The sequence below is a fragment of the Serpula lacrymans genome, assembly GCF_000218685.1.
Source record: "Serpula lacrymans var. lacrymans S7.9 unplaced genomic scaffold SERLAscaffold_1, whole genome shotgun sequence".
Lineage (NCBI taxonomy): Eukaryota > Fungi > Basidiomycota > Agaricomycetes > Boletales > Serpulaceae > Serpula > Serpula lacrymans.
The window spans coordinates 3609394-3625188 of record NW_006763290.1 but is presented as its reverse complement, the minus strand read 5'-3'; the positions used below and the strand labels follow the sequence as shown (position 1 = coordinate 3625188).

The 15795-nt window shown below is 41.9% G+C and overlaps 3 protein-coding genes across 3 annotated transcripts; 2 read left to right on the top strand and 1 right to left on the bottom strand.

Moving 5' to 3' along the window:
- Nucleotides 1-7984: 7984 nt before the first annotated feature.
- Nucleotides 7985-9795, bottom strand: SERLADRAFT_404772 (uncharacterized protein; the record flags this gene model as incomplete). The annotated part of the gene is made up of 6 exons (XM_007312553.1): nt 7985-8254; nt 8310-8382; nt 8440-8756; nt 8812-8822; nt 8872-9117; nt 9183-9795. 6 exons carry the CDS (start codon nt 9793-9795, stop codon nt 7985-7987), a joined length of 1530 nt encoding a protein of 509 aa, XP_007312615.1.
- Nucleotides 9796-10109: 314 nt separating this feature from the next.
- Nucleotides 10110-10777, top strand: SERLADRAFT_375949 (uncharacterized protein; the record flags this gene model as incomplete). Its single annotated transcript, XM_007312552.1, has 5 exons — nt 10110-10214; nt 10266-10323; nt 10375-10403; nt 10458-10632; nt 10702-10777. 4 exons carry the CDS (start codon nt 10160-10162, stop codon nt 10556-10558), a joined length of 243 nt encoding a protein of 80 aa, XP_007312614.1.
- A 505-nt stretch (nt 10778-11282) lies between these two features.
- Nucleotides 11283-12323, top strand: SERLADRAFT_455010 (uncharacterized protein; the record flags this gene model as incomplete). The annotated part of the gene is made up of 3 exons (XM_007312551.1): nt 11283-11459; nt 11524-11631; nt 11690-12323. The coding sequence occupies 3 exons, from the start codon at nt 11328-11330 to the stop codon at nt 12176-12178; spliced, it is 729 nt and encodes a 242-aa protein (XP_007312613.1).
- Nucleotides 12324-15795: the final 3472 nt, after the last annotated feature.

Here is a 15795-nt window from a genome sequence, read left to right as displayed (position 1 = left end):
AGCTCGCATCTCAAAACACCCACTATCTTCGGCAGACTTGATTATTCACATCACCAAAGAGGCAGACCACAGAAGCATAGCCTAGAAACCCAAAGGGGAATCTGCTATGGCTGTTAAATTATATTCAAAGATGACAAGGCAAGAGAGACACAAATACTTCAAGTGTTTGAACCCCAAATGTGTGAGGCAACTTTAAACTATAACAAAATCAATAACCGTCTCCACCTGCACTTGCAGGGAGTAAGAGGTTCAATGAGCTCGAGGTCAACAGATGCTAGTAAATATAGCAAGTAAAGGACTTGGGAGTAAACTCAAGGATTTTGGTTGAGGAGTAAAGCGGGTAAATCAAGTAATAGAAAGCTAAAGAACTATACATGAGATGTGTAGGGTTTATATAGCTAACCGTCCATCCTTCAGATCAAAAGAGGAATAAACAAAAAGTGGTCTGAGGAATAAATCAATCAATAAGAAAAAGGAATAACTATCGTACAACTTTGAATGATTAATCAGCAGGTGAGAGAGTTGTACTAAAAATAGGTGTTGTCACGCCTGTTCAGGAACCGTATCCTCATGATGAAGTACGATCCTGACTAAAGTGTCTATTAGTATATCCAGGCACTGATGGGGCTTGGAGCTGGTTGGCAAGATGCCTACTACCAGTCCCTACCCATTGTGCTGGCTAGCTGGGAGCAATACCCAGTCTCTGATCTGTGATATAAAGTGGTAGCAATGGTTGAGAAAGCCTGTGAGGGCTATGGGAAGTAAAATAGCAAACAATACCTCTAGCCCTAGAGCTTGAGGTGTAATGGGAAAAGTGTTTGAGAACCAAGACATAGAGAAGATAAGAAAATAATAAAATGGTCTTTACAAAATGCCCCATTAAAACGGGCCATACAGTTGAATACTGTTATGCGCCGGGTGGTGGAAAGGAGGGCCAACGTCCTCAAAGCCGAAAACCTACCACTAAAGCACCGGATACAAATCCTCCTGCCCCAGCTGCAAATGTTGCTACCACACAAAGTGTCACAAACGATGAAGTATATGCATTCATTGCAACAGCCTCTTGAGCATCTTCATCAAATCCATCATACAATGCTCTGGTAGACTGTGGAGCCAGCAATCATTACTGTCCAGACAAGCACCTGTTTGAAAGCATCAGCCACATTGATCTTATCCCAATCTCATTAGCAGATGGCCAAACTATGTATGCCAGTGGAAAATGCACAATCATGATCAATCTCCCAAATGGGACAAGCTATTCTCGTGTGCAATTGCGAGAAACACTATATTGCCCAGAAATGGCCCAAACACTCATCTCAGCCAGTTGTATGGATAGTGCTGGATATGCTATACACATCGAGAACGGTGCATGCATGATAAAAACTCCACTACCACAATGGAAAGTCATTGCTATAATACCACAATCTGAAGGACTGTATCAGCTCTCGAAAACAGACATATGTGGCATGCACCAAGCAAATGTAGCAAATCAAAGGCTAAACGTGAATGAACTCCATAGAAAGATAGGTCATATTGAACACAAAGCGGCTAAACACTTGAAAAAGTCAGGAATGGCCAAAGGAGTAGAAATTGATCCATCAGCTGCTGTCAAATTTTGTGAGCCTTGTGTCAGAGCTAAAGCCCGAAGGAAACCATTTCCCAAAATCAGCTACACTTGTGCTACAACATATGGAGAACACCTCCACTTGGACCTGTGGGGACCTGCCTCAGTCAAGGACATAAAAGGCAAACAATACATGCTGACAATCACAGATGATTACTCTTGTAAATCACATATATATCTGCTTGCCCGCAAGGACGAGGTCCTAAAAATGTACCAATCCTTCGAATTATGGTTGAACACGCAAAAAGATGGTACCAAAGTTAAACTCTTCAGATCTGATAGGGGCGACGAGTTCACAAGTGCTGAATATAATCAGCATCTAGAAAAACAAGGAACTGTACGTGAACTTACCGTTTATGACTCACCCCAGCAAAATGGCACTGCAGAACAACTCAATTGAACACTACTCAAGCTAGCTTGAGCCATGCTAATATCTGCTGGCATGCCCAGAATGCTGTGGGGTGAAGCAGTTAAGCACGCAGTTTGGATCAAAAACAGATCACCTACAAAGGCCCTTAAAGGCAAAACACCATATGAAATAGCATGCGGCCAAAAACCAGACCTGAGGGACCTTTGAGAATTCAGATGTACAGCCTACATCAAAGTCCTAAATGCAGGAAAACTTGAATCCCATGCTAAGATTGGAAAATGGGTAGGATATGACTCAGAATCAAAGGGGTACCACATATATTGGCCAGACAAATGCACCATTTCCATTGAACGCAATGTCATTTTCAATCCGAACGAGCGGCTCGAACTGCTGCTGCAAAACAACCCACTCCTGCTTGATGCGGTTGAAGAACCGCACCAAAACAACCTGCAAACGAATCCATAGCAAGCGAGGAACACAAGGACAACGCAACTGTGTTTTTGGCACAAGTGCCAGCCCAAGACAAACTGGCGGTCCTTGAACCAGCGCCAAACCCACCTAACAAGCCTCATCCAGTCAAACAAGGGCCCATCCACCCCATTCTTGAGGCCCAGGAGCGTCCGTATTGTGGTCAGGTGAAACCACCTGGTTTCTATCAAAACCTACACAAAAACGGGCGCACAAACCTTGCATGGATGTCAGATACAGAGGAAAGTGAGGCAGCAACTCACCAGTACGCTATGGCAGCGGCTGACACAGCTGCCAAGTCGTCCAAAAATGACTCGCCCTCTATTACTGAGGCACTAAATGGGTGCTACAGAATGGAGTGGTTAGCAGCCATAGAAGAAGAGATAAAACAGATAGACAAATTGCATACCTGGGACCTGGTGGAGCCACCAGCAAACGCCAACATCATTTGCTTGCACTATGTGACACAAATCAAGTGAGGACCAAATGGAAACATCCTAAAATTTAAAGTGAGATCGGTTGCAAATGGTAGCACCCAAATATATGGGACAGACTACACTGAAACATACTCGGCCGTCTCACAATTGACAACAAATTGTCTCATACTCGCTCATGCAGCCACTCTCAACTGGGAAATCCATCAGATTGACATCAAGTCAGCCTACCTCAACGCAGAAGTGACTGAGGATATATATATGCAGCCAGCGACAGGATATCTGAAAGCGAACCAAAGAGGCTTGGTCTGCAAGTTAAAGAAAGGTCTATATGGATTAAAGCAGTCTGGGAAGCAATGGTATGAAAAGCTTACCACAACTTTCAAAAGACTTGGCTTTGAACAATCCGAATACAACGATGCATTATTCATTAAATATAGCAACAGTGGAGGCATTATTGTCTCTGTGTCTATCAATGACATGGAAATCGCAGGAAGTTCCAAGGAACTAATAGAGAGTTTTAAGAGCGAGATAAAAGAAGAGTATGCGATAACGGACCTTGGTAAAATCAGCTGGCTGCCAGGAATAGAAATCAAACAAGACCACATAAACCATACCATCTCACTTGGACAACAAGCCTATATTGATACAGTCCTAAAAAGATTCAGCCTAGAAGAAGCCAAACCAATCTCTACTCCCATTGAACCAGGCCTTCTGTTTGACACAACACAGTCTCCCTTGACAACAGCCAAATTGGAGGAAATGAAAAACATACCTTACAGGGAAGCCATAGGCTCCCTCATGTATCTCTCCCTTGCAACAAGACCAGATATATCCTTCGCCATCTCGTCTCTATCATGTTTTCTCCAGAATCCAGGACACACACACTGGAAAGCAGCCAAGCAAGTGTTCAGGTATCTCAAGGCAATGAGAAACCATTGCTTACTAATTGGCCAGAACCAAGAGGGACTCATCGGTTTCACAGATGCTGACTATGCCTCACATGCCCATAGGCACTATATTTCTGGCTATGTTTTTCGAATAAATGGTGGTGCAGTATCCTGGAATAGCAAAACCCAACCAATAGTTACTCTATCAACAACAGAAGCCGAATATATGGTACTAACACATGCAACAAAAGAGGCAATTTGGCTCAAGAATATATGGGCCGAAATAACCAATAATCCATTGCAACCACCAGTCCCTCTGCACAGCAACAACCGTGGTGCTATAGAATTAACAAAGAACAATGTGTACCACTCAAGGACCAAACATATCGACATCTGCTTTCATTTCATTCAACAAACTGTAGAAAGCAAAGTTATTCGAATATTCTACTGTCCTACTGAAGAAATGCCTGCAGATTGCCTTACAAAACCACCGGCTCAACCCAAGCTAGAATATTTTGTTAAGATAATGGGAGTGAGTTTGGTTTGAGGGGGTGTATTGGCATATCATTGACACTACTATATATTTTACATTCTTTCATTCGTTTTCATTCAACTATTCCGACATTTTGATACATTACATAAGTTTCCTAATTAGGATACAAAAAAGTGCACTCATCCTACCTTAAACACCTGAGTTATTTACCAGAAAGACTGAGGTATAGTAACATCATTATTACAGTTAAACACATACTTACACATTCCTTTAGAGTCTTTTCATTTACAGTTATATTCATCACCTCATCAAAGTCCCAACTAATTGTCAGAACCGTGACCTTCAGAGTGATTGGTGTTTGGAGTACAGAGATTGGGTGGGGAGCGGAACAGAGTACAAGGTTGGGAGTTGACTTAGCTTGTGCGCTAAGCCCTTCTGTGGACCTTGGTGTTATGATAACACATTTTTGGACCTTTAATTTTCATTCTCCTCTTTAACCTTTTACTGTGATTTTCACACTCCGTGCCATGCGGCACTTTCCCTTTTGTTCAAACTCCACTTTCTCGCACTGCGCTACCTTTCTTTCTGTTTTAGATACAAGTCTCTCATGCAGTGGAGCTGGTCACACGGGCTACGCCCTCTGACATCATCAGCCACTGCCTTCATCAACTGTATAGTACATATTGTACAAACAAACCTGTAGTAGTATATATACCCCAATAGATCAAGGAGACTCCTCAGCGAGTCCTCCTGTTGTATCCTAACAACTAACTTGTTGAAGCCTAAAGGGTAACCACTCCCTCATCATCATCTCTATAGTTGGTTCTAGTTGTGCGCCAGAGTAACAAACTCTTGGTTGTTACACTTGGTCCCTAACTCAACGGAGTGAACAGGTGAGAGTAGATGATAAAAGGTGGAGAGGAGTAAAGAAGGACTGGCATGGATATGACACTAATTGACACTGACCTATATCCAACTGATACCCACCCCCCTTTGACAACACACAGTGTCTCCACCACAAACAACCAACACTCTTCCAACAACAAAACTTAAAGCATCAAAACTCCATCTAATACACCACCACCAGAGACAAGACCCAAGCAAACTACAGCTGAAAAACCCCCAGGATGCTATAGATGCCTACATAAAGGAAGAGAAACAGCACTACTTGCTAATCTCATAGAGGCGGAAGGGAGGGAAGATGATGATGATAAACATAGCATAGCACTAAGTGCATACCTTCCTGATGATGATAGTCTGCTGCTATACCAGGCCTTAAAGGGACCTGATACTAGTAGTGAAAACTGGAGATTAACAATGCAAGATGAAATAAGTCAACTAGAGAGTCTACATACCTGGATCTTGTATCACCACCAAAGAGTGCCAACATTATTTATTTACACTATGTAACAAAGATCAAACATGATGTGGCTGGAAAAATCCTAATAGAAATGGACGGGAATATGGCATTGACTAACTTGAAATATACTCTGCTGTGGCAAGACTGATATCACATAGAGCCATTCTTGCCTATGCATGCTTGAAGAACTGGGAAATACAGTGCCTACCTTAATTCCAAATAGACAATAATGTATTGATGTGAGCACCCCCAAGCTACTTGACAGAGGAACAACGAGGACTATCCACTTTTTATTGGGTTTTTAAATCAGTTAAAACCATACTCAATACATGCTAACCCTCAGACAACAAGCCTATGCTGAATTGATGCTAAAAGCATTTGATATGGAAGCCTGCAAACTGGCACTAACTGTTACAATAGACACACCAGCATCTAATTTGACACTTTACTTTAACTGTACTTTTACTTTTTGTTTTCCAAGTCACATGACTGATCACGTGACCCTTTTATTTTATTTTACTTTGTGGATTTTTTATAGTCACATGACCCATCACATGATGCATCACCTGACCAGTGTCCAGACTCAACATATGACTGGTCACATGCTGGACATCAGACTTTAAACTTTATTTAAATGATATGGTGGAGTGCTAGAAAGCAACCTATGATCATGTTATCAAGCACTGAGGCTGAATACATAGGATTTAACCATGCGAGTAAAGAAGCAATATGGCTTCGAGGTTTGATGGGCAATATCACAGGATCAATGCTAATTGACCCCACTGTTATCTTTACAGACAATCAAAGTGCAATTGTACTCACCATCAACAACATATATCATGCTCACTCAAAATATATTGACATCTGATACCACTTCATCTGTCAGACAGTTGAAGAATCTGTCCTCACCTTCAAGTTTTGTCCCACAAATAATATGCCAGCCAATATTCTAACAAACCCCTTGGGGCAAATCAAATTTGATGAGTTTTGCTACATGATGGGGATTGGCTTAGCTCAAGGGAGGGTGTTGGAAAGATACTGGATGTATCTGTAGTGAGCTACAGCCTATACGATGCACACTAAATATACTCACATTTTTGTAATGGTGGGAAAATCCTTCCTATTTCATACTTCGGACTTTCCTGTCCACTTTCTATTCTGCCACATTGGATTCTGACACCTCAGTCTTTAACCAACAGACTGAGGTGAGATCAAACAAATTCCTTATTATTCCTATATACTTTACTTATTATCATTCTACTGTTGGATATTCAGTCCCTCAGGGCGCAGGAACAGGCACAGGAGAAGGATTCCTTTGGCAAATGAATGCCGTAACAACGTAAATACAAGGCTTCTTATACTGTCGTTAACTGTCAGCTCGGATGGGGGGCTATTCGGACGTCACAGAGGTCACACAAGCCGAGTTAGAGCTCCGCTCGGCACTATCAGTGTTTGAACATGATTTTGAGTGTGGTGCACCTGAACTTTTTGAAACTGAGATTGCAGTACCTTAGTAGAGCGTTACTTTCTCAAAAGTCACGCACATGAAAGGAACTTGCTCAATAATTCAGGATTTTGTGCTAGGAAAGTTGGAGTAAGTAGTAAGAATATATAGAACCGCTATGGATTGAGTTGTTGAGGAAAAATGACAGTGGAACATATGTTTTCAGAAATGTCCGAATAGCCCCCCCATCCGAACTGACGGTTAACGACAGTATAACAAATATACATAAATATCATGTGAAAAAACAATGGTGGCCACAAAAGGCCGGTTATAATCACAGAGTAAATCTTCGGGCGAAGCTCCAAAGTTCGCTTACATAATACAATTTCTACATCTACTAGCTTTATTGTTACTAGGTATTTAGAACATGATAATACAGTCTCTTTAACCAACAGACTGAGCTTTATTGTTACTAGATTCATAACAATTACAGACTCAATGTCATGTATTCCAACAGTATGTTGTCTCCTTTTCATACTAAATTCATAGGGCCAGACAAAACACCCGTTGACCCCCTCTTGGTTGTAAGATCACACGGGCATCAGAGTACCAACTTGAGAAATAAATGTAATGCAACAGGTTGGTGTTACAAATGCCTACCGCACTGGCCCCTTAGGAATGATAAATATTTTATCAAATTTTATTACGTTTCTTTATTGTGCTAGATCAATCCTTCCCAAATTCTCCTCAGTTTCCTGATGGTGAGTTGCCATACCGTCGGTAAACATCATATTGTCCTGTCCACCACTTCCGGCTCGGTTTTTCCACGATTCCGAGAGGCTTTAGTTTTGTTTTTCTCTAACTCATTTGGCTGTATTCCGTTACTTACTGACTCATTCTCTCAATCGTCGCGAGCATCTCCTGCCACTGCCACACCCTCTCCGACTTTGTCCCTTGCACCCCCTCCTACACCACGACCGCCGCTATGTCCCTCTTCTTTACCCTGTCCTTCCACTTCCCAAGCGAGATAATCAGCAATGCCTAAATAGAATGTCGCAGGCTTGAACTTGATCTCTTTCCCGCGGATTTCTGCCCACTTATAACGGGCGGTGTTTATCCACCCAACAAGGTCGAGATGATTCACACCGGACAGAGTACCAAGGTAGGTTCCCTGTGCCAATATGCATTTTGAGGAAATAAAATATGGAGACCGTAAGGAAACGCACCCATTTTGATGACTCCACAGAAACTAGACCATCATTTGGTCCTTCCTTCTCAAGTATAACCGAGTGCGGCCATCTGTATGAACCGTCAGAAAAATTCAACGTTTGTACTTTATTACTTGACTGAACTCACTTCCAGGTATCGATCATGCCAGGCTCATATACTGCACCCCAGCTGAAGTACCTGACCCCATCTACATTTTCCGTCTGCTCGTTAAATTGACGCATGCTCTCCAAGGTTAGACACTCAAATGCTTTGCCATCGCCACCGCCATTTGGAAGTAAGTCGAGAAGGGATATGATAGAGGGCATGCGTTCCTTTCCTACGGTGGTGATGAAGTGGTCTGCAAATGATGAACCACGATGAGGAGTGGCAATCGTCGTGATGGAAATCACTTCGAATGTGCGATGAGTTAGATGAGTGGTAAGATAACGACAGTCAAGTCCACCCTGTAAATCAGGTCAGCAAAAACGATAATAGCTTATAGCAGGTCAGTCGAAGTACCATGCTGTGTCCTGATTCGGTATTAGTGTAGTTTATGGATAGAATCATTGTTAAATTTACCTATGAGATGAACTTTTCTTCCAGGGTATACTTCTGATATCTTCTTTTCGAGGACCTTTGCTCTATCTACAGGACTGCTGGTTGCTGGTACCCGAGTAATAAGGACCTCTATGTCGTTGGCTTCTAGCACTTCTCTTATCCCTCGCCAATGAGCTACTTGAAGAGGGGCGATGGCAGGTCCAATGGTTACAGAATCAAAACCAAGAAGGCCATGGCAAAATACCACCGGGTTCTTAGGCGCGCGGTCTAGGAAGAATATAAAAAGCGAACATTAGAAGGGCGTTAACATTGCTTAACATAACACCACTTACACTTCTTCCTGATTTTATCTTGAGCACCTTGCGTACTATCAGTACTGTCTTCTTCATTTAGCAGAGTATCTACATTATCTTTGCTATCTGACGGGAAGAACCACCAGCTGAGCGGTCTGCTAGCGTTGACGTGAGGAGTGGCAAAAGTATGTAGACCACGGTCTTGTACTGAGCGAAGCGTGTCCAACGAAGAACCAGGTGGTGAGGAGTGGGTGGGGTCAATGAGAGGCGGAGCTAATGGATTGTCTGACTTTGCAAGGTAGGGCGATGAAGCATCTACGGAATGTGGATGGCGGGAAAGAGACGCAATGGGGAGAGTAGAACGAGTAAGATTGTTGAGACAAGGCGGTGGACGGAAAAGGGAGCGAGAAGCATAGAGTGAAGATGGGAGACGAGCTGCCGCTGGTGGTGTAGGCAGAATATTGTCATTTAAAGCCTCGTTCAAAGCAGCGAGATTCGGCGAGGGTGGACGCGAAGAACGTGGAGAGTGGCCTCCTGAGTTTGAGGATTCGGATGCGTGTCTGGAGCGACATGAAGTTGCATTTACAGACCAGTCACCAGACCAGCGGATGATGGGTTTGGGTGAGCGCGGATGGGCAGCATTGGCAGACATGGACGGAGAAGATACGGACAGTGGAAAACAGAACGGGGCGGCCAACCCTGCTCTTGCATGAATGGCACGTGGACTACCAGTATTGGGCAACTTGACTCTTACAGTGGAAGTAACTATGGACATGTCGTCGTCGCTAATAGGGTTTTTTTGAGCGCTTAAGGAAAAGAGAGACTCCAGTCTTGTAGATAACTGTGTACGCGATCGTCCCATTTGGCTGCCAGATTCATCGTCGGACGTCTTCATTCGAGGATCCAATCCAAGACTCTTACCGTACAGGATTACTTTGTAAATACAAGGTCAAATACACGATTTCCGTGGTTGCCGGTGGTAATGCCGCCAAAATTTACCTACGTCACGGTCTACCATGGGCGGTCCTACACTCTCCTCAGTATTGCCCTCTCAATCAGCGTGTCAAGATGGTGTGTGAGCTCAGGAGTGTATACCAGCTCAGCTGACACTCTAGTATCTAGTGGTTACGACTCTACAGCAACTGCAGGTTGGCCTGGCGAGGGTCACTACACCCAACGAGTTAGTGGATTCTTACTGGGTCAAAATAGTTAAATGCTATATCTTGTCTAGGACGCCTATCTTCATATGTAGACTCGAAGGTGTGTCTCCTTGTTGCCTTATTTGTGCTTAATTAACGAGTGGTCATACTATAGACTGTTACAGGCTTTTTCCCTCAAAAGATCGTCTTATGTTTCATCGCAAACGCGATCACGGTTCCGATGACGGGTCGAACATTGTGACATGGAACGCATAGCTCTAGAAAGGCCAGACTTTGATATCAGAGTCTACCTTTGGTATGACCTGCAGCAACAGCCTGAGGATTATACAGTAAGACATGTTGCATTGTTTACCATGGACCTAACAATCGTAACCCGACTTTACTTTGATGAATCACAGTATAACTCCCTTGTCGACCTAATTACTTGTGATAATCGATATCAATATATATATAAGCATTGGGGTAGAAATATTTGCACAATTTATTTCTGCTCCGAACGAAAGCACAGTGGGTAAAACAACAATGTAACATTAGTACAACCTAGCCTGCACTTGTCACGCTTGGTAACAAGGCGTTACTTGCTTGGTGTTTCCCAAGGTTTTCATTCCTAACCTGTGCGGCTGATTTTACCCCGACTATAGATAACTTCATGCCAAGCCTTTCGGCTATCAGGTACGCAGGTCTATAACCACGCCTTCTTTTAAATTCTCAGTAACACCTATCCTAGCTGATATGGCAGTGTCCAATGCATAGACAGAATAGTAGGCCTTTGACACCACTTCAATTTGCCCTATGCTTAAGCGCTATTTGCATACAGCCTCCTTGCGCTTGTGCTTGCTGCCCTGGAGCAGAGATAGAAGCGTTTAATTTTAGAATTTACCGGATTCTCGGACGTTGAGCCTCACCTTGGCTTGGCATTCTATAATTACCAGGAGACAAAGATAGAAACTTTGACTTGGCTCTGCTACAAAAAGTCTACCATGGCTCTCTTATTCAGGGACTCTCTCGCCCTTTGACCGTTACAATGGCCTCTGTTGCGTCCCAGCCTCCTTATCATTCCTCAGAACTTGGCTTTTCGTCCTCTCTTCTCCATCCTCACTCCAGCGATCCAGACCGCAGAAGAATTATCAAATCCACATGGCATATTCTCGAACAGGTTTGCAGTAATTCTTTCGTCGTCGTATCTAATTACCGACCACCTCTTCTCGTCTCTTTTTCAGGCTCCTCCACCCAGTTTACGAGAAATTCTCGGGGCTTACAAGTCCAGAGGGGATGGTGATCGCGATATGCTCATTGCTATGCTTAATGCCAAGAGTGCCGAGGACCAGGTTAGTTCCAATCTCTGCTCGTTCTTTGTATCATCATGTTGATCAATTTCTACAATAGCGCCTCGCGTCTATCGCAGCTTTGCAGCGGTCACTACTCGAAATATCTACCGTAGACAGTAGATGCCATCCTCCATCATCATCTTTTCCTCCTTCGCCCGTCATTCAATTGCATCACGCACAACATCATTGTCAATCATCCGGCTCATTTACGTCGGACGCATATCCTCACTGCTCAATACCAGCTGTCCGAGAACCCCCCCGCTCTTCACAACCACCTCCCAAACGTCAACGTCATTCCCGTTCACCTGGTTCCTCGCATCGCGGATCGCGCAACTCATCACATGACTTTCCTCCTTCCCCATATTCTTCTGCTTGTAGCGACTCTGTTGAGCAGTCGCCCCGTTCTAGAACTTCTATTCCTATCGGGTCATTGCTCTCTTCAGATCCAAGCAGGGATATCAAAACCGAAGAATCCAGAAAAACACCAAGTAGTTCTAGTAGTATATGTCGGCCGAGTATATCCAATGCCCCTGCGGTGTCTATATAGCATTGTTTTTGTATTTTCTTCTGGATTGATCTAGCTCCGTGTTGTATATTTATGATATGAGTATCGTTACAGTATTATGTTGTCAAATTCTTACTACAGTCGAAGCTATAAGTTATGGCCCCTCAATCCCATAATCTCTGACAACCCATACTATTGTTGGACATCAGATGCAACGGGTAAGTGATATGCACTTAGGCCTCCACAGGCTCAACAATTGCTGTACAGGCTAGAAAATTGTGAGATGTAAAATAAATATAGAAGATATGGCTGAAAGGATCTAGTGAATAGCTTACCTGTAGCAACAACCACAGACCTGACACTACACTCTCACTGTGTGACCCCAAAGTGGTGAAATCCACCCTGTATATCAACTCATCTTGAGATGAAAAATGCACAATTATCTGGCAAAAATCACCTGTGTACAATGAAAATCACCAAATATATAATTATAAAAATGTGTTAAAATCAACTCTTTTATGGCCAGATTCAACTGATGCTTTCTGGCTCTACCATCTTGCCAAATTCAACTGTTCAGCTGGTGATTCTTCTAGTAATTCTCATGTGTGCCATCTTGAGTGAATTAGACACATTTTTAGAGTGATTTTATACTGTGCACGATAGGTTTTCATCAACACATACAACAGTTGTGATTTATAAGATGTTTGCTGCATTGCATTCCTTGATATAATCAGCAGATCAATTTTGGTGAGAAATCTATTAGACAATAGAAACTTGCACATTAGGGTTCTTCTTTATCAATGCACATAATCCCACTGACCGGACACTAGTTTTCAGAATAATGATATTTATTTTCTTGAGTGTTAATCCAAGACTTTGTAACTTTGGAAAATTGGAATAAAATGTTTGGGATGTCTTTTCCATACTGAGTAGTGAGTCTGGTGACAACAATAATCATGAATGCAAGAGAGAAGCAAGAAAAAAGCTACTAGTATGGAAGTTGTGTCGTTGCTGTTGACTGTCTGGTATTAATGGCAGGATTATAATTGCTACCAGGCGGGGTGGTTCATGGCATGAAAATCATCTAGGCATTGTGTAGCAGGAAAGGACTTGAAGAGTGCCATAGCACTTGAATCAAGCTATATTGTGAGACCATGGAGGAGTGGACAACACTAAGATCAGACAATGTCAGATTTTGGACCAGTGTGTAATAAAAAGGGGAGAAAAGTGAGTTGCTTTAGAAGAGATCAAATGACAAGCTTTTATCTAGTCTACATTATGTGACATAGTGAATACATATTACTGTATGTAAATGATATCATCATGGGACATCATATGTGACTCTGGTATAGGCCAATGGTAATGATTTCCCAGAGTTGTGTGGGAATTTCATTTGGGTGAAGAGGTGCTGCCTTTCTTTGATGGATTAGCTTGGTTTTTTGGCACATTTCACATTCTTTGACATATCTTCTGCTTGTGATAAGCTTTTTAGTTTTATACTGTTCTGGGTGACTGGCTGTGATTGGGTTATGATTATCATAGATGATCTTCTCTCTTAGTTTTGCATCTTTTAGAATGTACATCCTTCCTGTGAAGAATATAAATCCCTCATTGTCTTTCCACCACCTGTCTTCTCTTTTCTTTATCTTGTCTTCCACTTTTTTTACTAAGTCATTCACATTTTTTATCTTTTTCTGTATCCATTTGTGCATCTCTACACTATCTTTTTCTTCTCTGGCTATCCTCTCTCTTTGTTTGTGTGTGAGAATCATATGTTTGCACCTGATTGATAAATCAACAAGTGCAGCGGACTGGAGGGTTTAAAGAATCACTGGGGATAGGAGGGGGGTAAATTTAGCTTCTGAGGTCGCTTAAAATGTAAAAGATTCTGGTGGTTTGTCCAGATCTCAAAGTTCTCTTTTGCAACAATCAGATAATGATGCCACTCTTCTAATGCTGTCATAATGGCTAGGAGTTTTTTATTGTATATTTTGTAGTTGCATTCTGTTGGATTCAATGCTTGTTATGACAACACCGCCCCCATGGTAAAGTCACTACTGTCTGCTTCTACCTTATACTTTCCATTATTGGCTGGTAAGGCAAGTACTGGGGTGAAACTAACTCAATGTTTGAGTTCTATGAATGCTTTTGGCTGTTCCAGTCCCCATGTAAACTCTTCTTTTCCAGTGAATTTGGTTAGTGGTTCAAACCCTTCAATGAAGTGTCTGTGTATATTGACGAAGCCTAAAAATTTTTGTGTTTCCTTCTTTGACTTGCATTTCAGCCAGTCTAGAATCCCTTTGATTGGATCCATGTGGATTTTATTTTGTGACATTATTAGATCAAGGTATTCTACCAAGGATTCTTCAGAATCACAATTTTCCGGTTTCAGATATAGGTGATTCTTTCTTAAGATATTGAGTACTTGGCATGTCATTGCCCAATGTTCCTCGAGTGTTTTTGTGAAGATCATGATATCATCAAAATATATTACAACCTTTCCATTATCAATCAAATCTTTAAATAGTGTGTTCATCATTGTTTGAAACATCATTGGTGAATTTGTGAGTCCAAAGAACATCACTAATAGTTTATACAGTCCACTATTTATTCTGAAAGCTGCTTTTTCCTCATCTCCTTCTAGGATTCACATATTATTGTATCCCCATTGTATATTCAACTTAGTGAAGTATTTGGCTCCATATAGTTTATCTACCAGTTCATTTATTAATTGGTATTGGATATTGGTTTTTAATGGTGATATTATTTGATTTTTAGTAATCCTGTATTGGTCTGAGTTTCCCACCTTTTTTTTTGACAAAGAAGAACACTGAGGCAAATGGTGACTTGGACGGACATATTTGGCCCAATTCTAAGTTTTCTTTGATAAATGTGTCTAGTTGCTCTTGTTTGCTTAGTGCTAGGGTGTATACCTTGCAGTCTAGTTTATGTTCCCCTGGGATTAATTTGATGGTGTAATCCCATTCTTGTCTTTCTGGGAGTGCAACAAAACTCTCTTTATTAAATATGTCTTTGTAATTGTGAAGGTGTTTTAGAACTATCTTACTGAAATCTCCTTTCTTTCAATATTTTTCAGTGGCCTTGGCAAGCTATTGTGCTGTTGTGCTGGTAGCTCTTATCTGGTAAAGATGATCTGGAATTTTGGTCTTTTCATAATTAAGTAGATATACTTAGATTAGCTGATCCCCTTCTAAGAAATCTACTTCTTCAGAGTATTTTTTTGGCCTTTCCAGTCAATGCTCAGATTATGTTCTAGTAATCTATCTATTCCTCTACCATTCAGTATTGATTGTTTTCTCTATTATTTTGCCTCTGTGGCTGCTTTGTTTACCTTTGTTTACAAAACTTCGGACAGTACAGTCCCTGATAGCTCTCAGCAAGTGGCTAGACACTTCTTTTAAGCTTTGTTTTTAACAGGTTATGACCCCTAGTACGTTGTTGTGCTATTGTATGAGCTTAGTCATTCTTACATGTTTGGCTATGTTTATACACTTACCATATATGGATATGTCAGATCAGGAGGGAGTATTAGAATATACTCTGACATACCAATACGCCATAGGATAATACTTCTGATTTGTAAGCCAGCCCAGCATGTAGCAGCTATACTGTGTAAGACATCGGTGGTTGCATGTCAT